This window comes from Cherax quadricarinatus, chromosome 9 (assembly GCF_038502225.1).
Source record: "Cherax quadricarinatus isolate ZL_2023a chromosome 9, ASM3850222v1, whole genome shotgun sequence".
Classification (NCBI taxonomy): domain Eukaryota; kingdom Metazoa; phylum Arthropoda; class Malacostraca; order Decapoda; family Parastacidae; genus Cherax; species Cherax quadricarinatus.
Genome location: NC_091300.1, coordinates 28,567,181 through 28,579,984, shown reverse-complemented (window position 1 = coordinate 28,579,984; position 12,804 = coordinate 28,567,181). Strand labels below are relative to the sequence as shown.

Genomic DNA, 12,804 nt, shown 5'->3' with positions numbered 1-12,804 from the left:
CCAAATGGATTAAAAAATAGTTGTACATTTTTTCTTTTAAACATTAAATTATATATTGATGGTGTGTACTATCACTTGTGCTGCTTCTATAGCATGTTGGTGCATAGAAAAAATTACTACCATGTTAAAACAAACCTCAAATTATTAAAATATTGATTTGAGAAATCAGTGCTTTTATGACTTAAATCGCTCATCATTATAGATTGTTATTTATAAATTTTAAACACATATTTTAGCTCTTTAATTAACTCACCTTAATTGATCAAATTCGTCTCAATTAAATGTAGTATTTAACAAAGAATTAGGTATATTAGGATTTAAATAAATTTTATATCTGTCAGGGATTTAAAGTGTATTTCCGAAATTTCTACATTTGATAAGTATATATTAATTTCATTACTTATCAAGTTTTTTAATCACATTTGTTGTACATTCTGAATATTATAAATTCTATCATTTCTCCATACCGATTAATTTCTTGGAAAAATCCTGTGTTAATTTATTTTCCTCTAATTTTATTTGATATGTACAGTACGTAGAGGATAAATTAAACTTATTATTTAATGAAATAAAAACAGCAACAACTGTTTCTGACAGTAACAATAGCCCTCATGTCGTCTAACAGTTCAGCTTGTCATGACCAGGACACTTACTGTAATCAAAGACGATACACTCAGGAGGAGGAGTCTGTGTACTACAGGCTTTATCCAGGCTGTTAAAATATCCAGTTGGGCACTTTTTCGTGGCATGCGGTTTTTCTCCTTCTTTCAAACACAGGTGGTATCTAGTACAGTTTTCAGTAGTCCATACCTTCCCTTCGGTTTGACACAAATATTCATCATTAGAATGTGTGATCACAGAACACTTGGGTACGCATGTGCCATTTTTCTCGAAGAAGTATTTATCGACACCGCAGCTTGATGTCCTGACAGTGTTGTCAGGAAGACAGGTGTAGAAGTAGCTGCAGTCGTTCGGGTTGACCCTTGTTGCAGTCGATCCGTCACAAGAAGGAGTCTCTGGGGTCACAGGAGGTTTGGATTCCTCGCAATTGTTACTAGTACTTGAGAATGTCTTGCCTTCAGGGCATGCATATATGTATGATGTTACATGAGATTGATTTGCATTTGCAATACAAAACATGTAATACGTATCATTGTAATAATCAGGCATTAAACCAGTTTTGTTACAAAAGCATACGTCAGTGTTGTAAGAATATGGCAAGCATAATGGTGAGCCGAAAACATGCTCTGAACAGGCCTCATATTCATCACACTGAGAGACATAAGCGCTGTTATTGATGCAGAAGTATGGGAGCTTGCAATGGAAGCAACCCTGAGTCCTTCCATTATTACACAGGAAATTAAGATGTGGGACTGAGAGGCTGTTCCTTAACCCTTTGGTGAAGCAATCCGGCTGCTGATCATGGGAAACACATCGACGCTCGGTGGGGGAATAGGGAAAGCCGAAACAGTAGCCTTCCTTGGCCGTAAATTGACCCACGGGACCATCTTGTAAACAGACTACGTATTTTCCGCAGTCCTCAGGATGTGGGAACTTTCCCGTCGTCTGGCACTCCAGCACGCTGTCAATAAGAGAATAGAAAAAAAAATGTATGGATATTTCTTATCATGACTCAAGAGAATAAAGGAAGTATTTTGAAAAGAGTTGGTTTCCGATTTTGAGATGAAGGTGTTTTATAGTAGACTTGTCTAGAAAAAGCGAGATATTGTTTAAGAAAGATATGACTTGTAGTGGGCAAATGTTACCATTTAAGGGTGAAGTCTCTTGAAGTGGTGAGATGTTGCTTTAGAGCTGGCTTGCAGTGGATGAATATTGATGTTGAGCAACAAGATGGCTTGCAGAGATCAGAGTTGTGTATGGGAGAGTTGGCTTGTTATGATTATATGTGGATGTTAAAGAAAGCAGACTTGTTTTAGTTAAATATTGATGTTTAGGAGAGGACTGGCTTGTAGGGGTTAAATGTGAAAGTTTAAGAGTGAACTGGATTGTAGTGGCTGAACGAGGATATTTAAGGGAGGCGTAATTTATGTTTAATGAAGAGTTTCTTTCTGATCGATAAATGCTGGTGATGTTACACTGTCAGTACATTGTAAATTCCTCACAAATTCTATTAATTATAAATGAATGAATTTATTTAACCCTAAACTAATATTCATATTAAAATCAATACTGTTTTTTTTATGGAACTTGATTAAATTATATTTCCTGTCAACAATGGACCTGTTTGATATAAGTTTCTCGGTCTTTTGAAAATCAATTGCGTGGTTAAAATATTTCACATTAATAAACAGAACATTAGAATTTTGTCCATTTCGAATACTATATTTATGTTGTAATCTTAGTTCAAAACTTTTCCACTTTGACCAAAATAAACTTTACTGCATTTCTTTTTTTACAGGGAATCTTATAGACAAAGCCACCAGCGTTTTTTGAGAATTTTTAATCATATTTTTTTACTGTATTAAGATTTTTAAAAACAATTTTGATTTCAAAATTCTTAAGTAGAGAAGGTATATCAAGGTTTTCATGCTTGTTTGTCCTTATTCGAATTGTAAAATGTACTTCTGGCAATTTTAAATTATTTATCAAATAAGTATTTTGGGTATTTTAACTCAACAGCTATTTCAGAGATCTTGAAAATGTCTTCATCTATGAATTCTGGGCTGCAAATATGCAGAGCTCTGAAAAACATGGATGTGAATACAAAAAGTTTAACTCTATCATGATGTAAAGAATAACAGTGCAGATAAGAGCAGTGAGAAATCATATGTATATATATATATATATATATATATATATATATATATATATATATATATATATATTATTGTTATTAACACACTGGCCGATTCCCACCAAGGCAGGGTGACCCGAAAAAGAAAAACTTTCACCATCATTCACTCCATCACTGTCTTGCCAGAAGGGTGCTTTACACTACAGTTTTTAAACTGCAACATTAACACCCCTCCTTCAGAGTGCAGGCACTGTACTTCCCATCTCCAGGACTCAAGTCCGGCCTGCCGGTTTCCCTGAATCCCTTCATAAATGTTACTTTGCTCACACTCCAACAGCACGTCAAGTATTAAAAACCATTTGTCTCCATTCACTCCTATCAAACACGCTCACGCACGCCTGCTGGAAGTCCAAGCCCCTCGCACACAAAACCTCCTTTACCCCCTCCCTCCAACCTTTTCTAGGCCGACCCCTACCCCGCTTTCCTTCCACTACAGACTGATACACTCTTGAAGTCATTCTGTTTCGCTCCATTCTCTCTACATGTCCGAACCACCTCAACAACCCTTCCTCAGCCCTCTGGACAACAGTTTTGGTAATCCCGCACCTCCTCCTAACTTCCAAACTACGAATTCCTGCATTATATTCACACCACACATTGCCCTCAGACATGACATCTCCACTGCCTCCAGCCTTCTCCTCGCTGCAACATTTATCATCCAAGCTTCACACCCATATAAGAGCGTTGATAAAACTATACTTTCATACAGTCCCCTCTTTGCCTCCAAGTACAAAGTTCTTTGTCTCCACAGACTCCTAAGTGCACCGCTCACCTTTTTCCCTTCATCAATTCTATGATTCACCTCATCTTTCATAGACCCATCCGCTGACACGTCCACTCCCAAATATCTGAATTCATTCACCTCCTCCATACTCTCTCCCTCCTATCTGATATCTAATCTTTCATCACGTAATCTTATTGTTATCCTCATAACCTTACTTTTTCCTGTATTCACTTTTAATTTTCTTCTTTTGCATACCCTACCAAATTCATCCACCAACCTCTGCAACTTCTCTTCAGAATCTCCCAAGAGCACAGTGTCATCAGCAAAGAGCAACTGTGACAACTCCCACTTTATGTGTGATTCTTTATCTTTTAACTCCACGCCTCTTGCCAAGATCCTCGCATTTACTTCTCTTACAACCCCATCTATAAATATATTAAACAACCACGGTGACATCACACATCCTTGTAGGCCTACTTTTACTGGGAAATAATCTCCCTCTTTCCTACATACTCTAACTTGAGCCTCACTATCCTCGTAAAAACTCTTCACTGCTTTCAGTAACCTACCTCCTACACAATACACCTACAACATCTGCCACATTGCCCCCCTATCCACCCTGTCATACGCCTTTTCCAAATACATAAATGCCACAAAAACCTCTTTAGCCTTATCTAAATACTGTTCACTTATATGTTTCACTGTAAACACCTGGTCCACACACCCCCTACCTTTCCTAAAGCCTCCTTATTTATCTGCTATCCTATTCTCCGTCTTACTCTTAATTCTTTCAATAATAACTCTACCATACACTTTACCAGGTATACTCAACAGACTTATCCCCCTATAATTTTTGCACTCTCTTTTGTCCCCTTTGCCTTTATACAAAGGAACTATGCATGCTCTCTGCCAATCCCTAGGTACCTTACCCTCTTTCATACATTTATTAAATAATTACTCCAACCACTCCAAAAATATATCCCCACCTGCTTTTAACATTTCTATCTTCATCCCATCAATCCCGGCTACCTTACCCCCTTTCATTTTACCTACTGCCTCACGAACTTCCCCCACACTCACAACTGGCTCTTCCTCACTCCTACAAGACGTTATTCCTCCTTGCCCTATACACGAAATCACAGCTTCCCTATCTTCATCAACATTTAACAATTCCTCAAAATATTCCCTCCATCTTCCCAATACCTCTAACTCTCCATTTAATAACTCCCCTCTCCTATTTTTAACAGACAAATCCATTTGTTCTCTAGGCTTCCTTAACTTGTTAATCTCACTCCAAAACTTTTTCTTATTTCAACAAAATTTGTTGACAACATCTCACCCATTCTATCATTTGCTCTCTTTTTGCATTGCTTCATCACTCTCTTAACCTCTCTATTTTTCTCCGTATACTCTTCCCTCCTTGCATCACTTCTACTTTGTAAAAACTTCTCATATGCTAACTTTTTCTCCCTTACTTCTCTCTTTATATCATCATTCCACCAATCGCTCCTCTTCCCTCCCGCACCCACTTTCCTGTAACCACAAACTTCTGCTGAACACTCTAACACTACATTTTTAAACCTACCCCATACCTCTTCGACCCCATTGCCTATGCTCTCATTAGCCCATCTATCCTCCAATAGCTGTTTATATCTTACCCTAACTGCCTCCTCTTTTAGTTTATAAAGCTTCACCTCTCTCTTCCCTGATGCTTCTATTCTCTTTGTATCCCATCTACCTTTTACTCTCAGTGTAGCTACAACTAAAAAGTGAACTGATATATCTGTGGCCCCTCTATAAATATGTACATCCTGAAGTCTACTCAACAGTCTTTATCTACCAATACATAATCCAACAAACTACTGTCATTTCGCCCTACATCATATCTTGTATATTTATTTATCCTCTTTTTCTTAAAATATGTATTACCTATAATTAAACCCCTTTCTATACAAAGTTCAATCAAAGGGCTCCCATTATCATTTACACCTGGCACCCCAAACTTACCTACCACACCCTCCCTAAAAGTTTCTCATACTCTCTCACTCGTGCCGAATATGTAAAACTTACGAACTTGGCTTAAATAGCAACGCTCATCTTTCAATATAAGACAAGCGAAAATTTGTGTACACAATAATTTCGCAAAAATCATTCTGAACCAAAAGAAAAAAATATATTTTATTGTGTTTGTTTAGTATTAAATTATTGTAAACGTATCTAAAATATATTTAGTTGAGTTAGGCTAACATATTGCTTGTTATAATAAGGTTAGGTAAGTTTTCTAAGATTCTTTTGGTGCAAAATTATAAATTTTACCATTAACATTAATGAAAAAATATATCTTTAAACGAATAAGAGAACATTTTAGAAAGGACTTATTTTTAAATGAGTTCTTGCTAATTGGCTAATTGACCAGTTTTACATATTTGGCACGATATATATATATATATATATATATATATATATATATATATATATATATATATATATATATATATATATATATATATATATATATATATATATATATATATATATATATATATATATATATATATATATATATATATATATATATATATATATATATATATCGTGCATCGTGCCGAATAGATAAAACTTGCGCTTTTGGCTTAAATAGCAACGGTCTTCTTGCCCAATAAGGCAAGTGGGAATTTGTGTATGCACTAATTTCGCAAAAATCATTCTGAATCTAACGAAAAAATGTATTTCATTGTGCTTGTTTATTATTAAATTACTGTAAACTTATATATAATATATTTAATTGAATTAGATTAAATCAAATTGTGCTTGTTATAATAAGGTTAGGTAAGTTTTCTAAGGTTCTTTTAGTACAAAATTATTAATTTTTATGTTACATAAATAAAAAAATATGTCTCACGAAATCGTAATGACACGACTGTAAATAAACCATACCACGGGTGACTATAGAACCCGCTATCAGAGAGTCATAAAATTCCAGATCAACGCGCTAGCCACTGGGCCAGTTGCCTACAATAAGATTCGTCCAACTAGGTATCAATGTACCTAGTTGGATCAATCTTATTGTAGCAAGTTGGCCCAGTGGCTAACGCGACGGTCTGAAGTTTTATGACTCTCTGATCGCGGGTTCTATCCCCACCCGTGGTATGGTTTTGAAAAAATATACCTTTAAGCGTATAAGAGAAATTTTTAGAAGGACATAATTTTAAATGAGTTCTTGGCAATTCGCCAGTTTTACCTATTCTGCACGACATACATATAAACACGCATCTATGTATACAGTATGTGTGTGTGTGTGTGTGTGTGTGTACTCACCTAATTGTACTCACCTAATTGTGGTTGCAGGAGTCGAGACTCAGCTCCTGGCCCTGCATCTTCACTGATCGCTACTAGGTCCTCTCTCTCTCTGCTTCCTGAGCTTTGTCATACCTCGTCTTAAAACTATGTATGGTGCCTGCCTCCACTACGTCACTTGCTAGGCTATTCCCCTTCCTGACGACTTTATGACTGAAGAAATACTTCCTAACATCCCTGTGACTCGTCTGAGTCTTCAACTTCCAATTGTGACCCCTTGTTTCTGTGTCCCCTAACTGGAACATCCTGTCTCTGTCCACCTTATCTATTCCCCGCAGTATCTTGTATGTCGTTATCATGTCTTCCCTAACCCTTCTGTCCTCCAGTATCGTCAGTCCGATTTCCCTCAACGTTTTATCGTACGACATTCTCCTGAGCTCTGGAACTAGCCTTGTTGCAAACCTTTATACTTTCTCTAACTTCTTGACGTGCTTGACCAGGTGTGGGTTCCAGACTGGTGCTGCATACTCCAGAATGGGCCTAACGTACACAGTGTACAGTGTCTTGAACGATTCCTTATTAAGGTATCGGAAAGCTATTCTCAGGTTTGCCAGGCGCCCATATGCTGCAGCAGTTATCTGGTTGATGTGTGCCTCCGGAGACGTGCTCGGTATTATGGTCACCCCAAGCTTTCTCCCTGAGTGAGGTCTGTAGTCTTTGTCCACCTAGCCTATACTCTGTCTGCGGTCTTCTTTGCCCTTCCCCAATCTTCATGACTTTGCATTTGGCAGGGTAGAATTCGAGAAACCAGTTTCTGGGCCACGTGTCCAGTCTGTCCAGGTCTCTTTGTAGTCCTGCCTCATCCTCATCCGATTTAATTCTTCTCATCAACTTCACATCATCTGCAAATAGGGACACTTTAGAGTGTATCCCTTCCATCATGTCATTCATATATATCAAAAATAGCACTGGTCCTAGAACTGACCCCTGTGGGACCCCGCTCGTCACAGGCGTCCACTGTGATACCTCTTCACTTACCATGGCTCGTTGTTGCCTCCCTGTCAGGTATTCTCTGATCCATTGCAGTGCCCTCCCTGTTATATGCGCCGGATCCTCCAGCTTCTGCACTAATCTCTTGTGAGGAACTGTGTCGAAGGCCTTCCTGCAGTCCAGGAAAATACAATCAACCCACCCCTCTCTCTCGTGTCTTACTTCTGTTACCTTGTCATAAAACTCCAGAAGGTTTGTGACACAGGATTTGCCTTCCATGAATCCGTGCTGGTTGTCATTTACAATCTTGTTCCGTTCCAGATGCTCCACCACTCTCCTGATAATCTTCTCCATGACTTTGCATACTATACACGTCAGAGACACTGGTCTGTAGTTTAGTGCCTCGTTTGTGTATGTGTGTGTGTGTGTGTGTGTGTGTGTGTGTGTGTGTGTGTGTGTGTGTGTGTGTGTGTGTGTGTGTGTGTGTGTGTGTGTGTGTGTGAGTGTGTGTGTGTACACATTGCTGGTATCGCTTATTAGGACAAAATAAGTCTTGCAAAATCTAAGAAGGTATGAAGAAGAGGAAGAGGATGAGGTAAAGATTGAGATAGAGATCAAATGAGAAAGAGTGAGAGAGATAGCCGAAATTACGTTCAAGAGTAAATCCCTAGGAAGATGAATGTAAAGAAGAGAGAAATTTGTACCTGGGAAACAAGGCAGGATTAAGAGTAGTTAGAACCAGTTCAAGCAACATGTGGGAATCTCAGGACAAGCAACTTATGGGAGTCCCAGGACAAGCAACTTATGGGAGTTCCGGGCAAGCAACTTGTGGGAGCCTCATGAAAAGCAACTTGTGGGAGACCCAGGCCAAGCAACTGGTGGGAAGTCCCAGGACAAGGAACTGATGGGAGGTCCCAGGACAAGCAACTGGTGGGAGCCCCAGGACAAGGAACTTGTGGGAGACCCAGGACAAGCAACTTGTGGGAGACCCAGGACAAGCAACTTGTGGGAGCCTCAGGACAAGCAACTTGTGGGAGACCCAGGACAAGCAACTTGTGGGAGACCCAGGACAAGCAACTTGTGGGAGACCCAGGACAAGCAACTTGTGGGAGCCTCAGGACAAGCAACTTGTGGGAGACCCAGGACAAGCAACTTGTGGGAGACCCAGGACAAGCAACTTGTGGGAGCCTCAGGACAAGCAACTTGTGGGAGACCCAGGACAAGCAACTGGTGGGAGACCCAGGACAAGCAACTGGTGGGAGGTCCCAGGACAAGCAACTGATGGGAGGTCCCAGGACAAGCGACTGGTGGGAGCCCCAGGACAAGCAACTGGTGGGAGACCCAGGACAAGCAATTGGTAGGAGCCCCAGGACAAGCAATTGGTGGGAGCCCCAGGAAAAGCAATTTGTGGGAGCCCCAGGACAAGCAACTGCTGGGAGCCCCAGGACAAGCAACTGCTGGGAGCCCCAGGACAAGCAATTGGTGGGAACCCCAGGACAAGCAACTTGTGGGAGTCCCAGGACAATCAACTTGTGGGATCCCCAGGACAAACAATTAGTAGGAGCCCCAGGACAAGCAATTGGTGGGAGCCCCAGGACAAGCAACTTGTGGGAGCCCCAGGACAAGCAATTGGTGGGAGCCCCAGGACAAGCAACTTGTGGGAGCCCTAGGACAAGCAATTGGTGGGAGTTCCAGGACAAGCAACTTGTGGGAGTCCCAGGACAAGCAACTTTTGGGAGTCCCAGGACAAGCAACTGGTGGGAGCCCCAGGAACAAGCAATACGTTGAGGTCTCAAGGCAAGCAGCTTGCAGACGTTATTAGAATTTGTATGAGACTGATATAAATCGATGACACATCGAATTATCAAAGTGACATAAACTACCCGCGGGCAACAGAAAACAACATAATGTTCAAAGAGAACAAATTTCATTCACTCCACTGAGGGAAAAAATTGAAACACTGATAAATGGAAGATTGAATAATATACACTTAATTCATTTGTTACAGATGCATGAAAATGTTACATGTCGGGAGACAAGAGTTTTCAAACAAGAGAAGTCTAGCTAATGATGATGCTGATCAAGGCACTGGTAATTAAGACAACAATATGGTTGCGTGCTGACTGCCCCATTAAAGGCTGGCGAACAACCAGATCAAGAAATCGAACAGAGAAATTTCACTGCCCACATAAATTCAGTGAAAACCTTAATTATTCACAGACCTAAATCAGTTTCTTTGCTTAAGATTTGTTGCCTGTTTCTTATAATTTTCGATTTGTTGCTTTCTTAAAAGATGCTCAAATTTGTGTATTACGTTCAGTTTCTGGTCCAGTCGCCTACAAAATAGTGTTGCCACTATCCCTAGTCATATAACAGGTCTTAAAATGAATGTGGGGAGGGTGAAAAAGATTGTGAGGGAGGGAAGAAGGGGTCAGAGGGCACCTGAGGAGGCTGAAAGCTGACGGCTGACGTCATGCCAACTATAGGGACGTCTATCGTATTGTGTTTTGTTTTAGTACGGGTGTTTATTGTGGTTCCTGTAACTGGGTACATGGGGGAAGGGGAGGGATGTTAACTAACCGGATAGCTTCAGTTTGTGGTGAATCTGTCCTAAAGAAGCAGCAGAGAAATATTACAAAATTTATCAAAAAAGCTGACTGCGCAGTGGGCATACGACTGAATGAAAGATGAAGACTTGGGCAAGTCATGGGCCCCCAATAATGTTTGTTTTACTTTCAGATTCTTGTGTGAATGGGATAGCACAGCCAGGAGTTTACAGTAGTCCCAGAAACAACAGCTAAATAGGAATAGACTTAAACTTGGCACTAGGAATGTAGTCTGAGACAGTGTGGTTAATCAAAAAAAAAAAAAAAGGTCCTCTTGCCTCCTCTATACATAAAACTTGACTTAATAAAGCAAATTATGGAGATCGAGGCTGTCGGATGGCAAACTCTGAAAGGGTATTTTTCGAGGGATGAGAATTTTGAAAACTACATTATTACCCTTCAAGATGTCAATAAAAATTTCTGAGCTACACGGAGCCAAGCTACAAAGAAATTGTGAACAGGATGTTGAAAAAATTCAAGGCCTTAGGATGTAATACGAGTCTCAAGGTACGTTTCCTAGATACTTATTCTGAATACTTTTAAGGAAATCTGAGAACTGAGCGACGAGTAGAGTAAAAGGTTTCACCAGAATATAAAGAAAATGGAGAGAAAGCACCATGGTAAATGGAGGATCAACATGATGGGCGACAGCAAAAAAATACATTGATGAAAGAGAAACAAGCGTAGTTTTGAATGCATTTAACAAAAAGGTTTTTGAAGTTATTGATGGAAAATTTTATAAACATTTTTAATGGCACTGGGTGTAGCTTCAATAAATATACCTTTTTTCTACGTTGCTTTTTGAGTGATAGCATAGTATATTATGCATACATTTTAAGTAAATATATACTTCATGTTGTAAAGAAGTCTTATGCGATAAACAATAACTGATATTATATTTGGAATTAGCAAACCAGATAAATGCAAAATAAGTCAAAGTAACTGAAACAACTTTTAACATTTAACATTTTGTAGGACTGTAATGGAATCTCCTACAGGTTCTTAGAATATACTCATTGAAGAGCAGCCAAGAAAGACACGTTCTAAGCTGCCAGAAAAATACTAATCGGAGTAGTTCTTAATCTGCAAGATGGAATTAATCCCTGCGAGAGCAAGTGGCTCTGCAAATGGTGTAAATTATTCCCCTCGGGAAAGTAAGGGTGCAACAATTACACTAAGAGATAACTCAGCAAGTGTAAAGAGACCAAAACTTTTCAAGACACTCTTTTCAGATATACCAACAGACCTCTAACAGTCTTCAGACAGTGGTCCAGGACTGGGCCGCAAGGCAGTGGTCCAGGACCGGGCCGCGAGGCAGTGACACTTGAAACCATCAACAGGAAGCTAATCAATACAGGGAAAGAAAAATGGTACATGGAATTTTTCAAATTCTTTAGCTAAATATCGCTGATGAGAATATAAAGAAATTGAACCAGTCAAAAGGCACGTGAAGTAAGGAAATTATCTTATACAACACTAACGATAATTAACCAAAACTCATGGTACAAGAACAAAACAAATGTACGACACTCACAATAAAAGAACAAGGCAGAGTGCACAAACATAATCCAGACACACTGCAAAGAATACGGGAGCACAGTATAGAATCATGACAAATGGCAAAACAAATATGACCCATCATAAAAAAAATCCATGCGATAACACCATAAAAATCAAAGCATTCCAAAAACTGCTTAATGAGACCATCATCTGCCAGGAAAGACCCCCAGAAACACAGCTTGTCCCTCCAGCGAAGTCAGACAGACCCCCGACTTACCTTCCCTGCACGGTCTTCAACTGACACGCCACCTTGGGAAGACATGGATACACAAATTAATGAAACGCCGTCAATAGCCTAGAGCCCTAGATGAACTAAGATAACTATATGATACTTCTTGTAATACATCAAACACAAGGCCAGAAATATATGTCTTGCTAAACTGACCAGGAGAGGGATGAAGACGAGGAAGACTCTCGTAGCCATGGCGATGAAGTGCGTGTGTGTGAGTCCAGAGGAAGAGCCAGAGTTATATACATGCAGTGCTTCGCCTCTCTTTCCTCCCCCTTCCCCCCCTTCTCCAACTTCACCTCCTCCCCCACTTACCCTACCGTACCTTTAGAAAATAATGTGGAAATTGCTAAAGCTTTTTGCAACTTAGAAAATTCTACTGATTTATACATTGATTAAATCAATATAAGTAATTGAATGGTAAATAACTCCATGATAAAACAAAATAATCTGAGCTGTTCTCAGAGATAGGTTTAAATCATATGAAAATCTTATAAATAATGAGAATTTCAATATTACTAAAGCAGACAAAGTAAATGCAGTAGTAATTTTGAAAAATAAAAAAAAACTGATTACGGAGGTA

General features: G+C 39.4%; 1 protein-coding gene across 1 annotated transcript; it reads right to left on the bottom strand.

Moving 5' to 3' along the window:
• Positions 1 to 335: 335 nt before the first annotated feature.
• On the bottom strand, positions 336 to 12,503 carry LOC128686080 (uncharacterized). Its single transcript, XM_053772728.2, has 3 exons — positions 12,378 to 12,503; positions 12,210 to 12,241; positions 336 to 1,582 (listed from the first exon to the last, which is right to left on the bottom strand). The coding sequence occupies exons 1-3, from the start codon at positions 12,414 to 12,416 to the stop codon at positions 619 to 621; spliced, it is 1,035 nt and encodes a 344-aa protein (XP_053628703.1). The 5' UTR covers positions 12,417 to 12,503; the 3' UTR covers positions 336 to 618.
• Between the last annotated feature and the right edge of the window lie 301 nt (positions 12,504 to 12,804).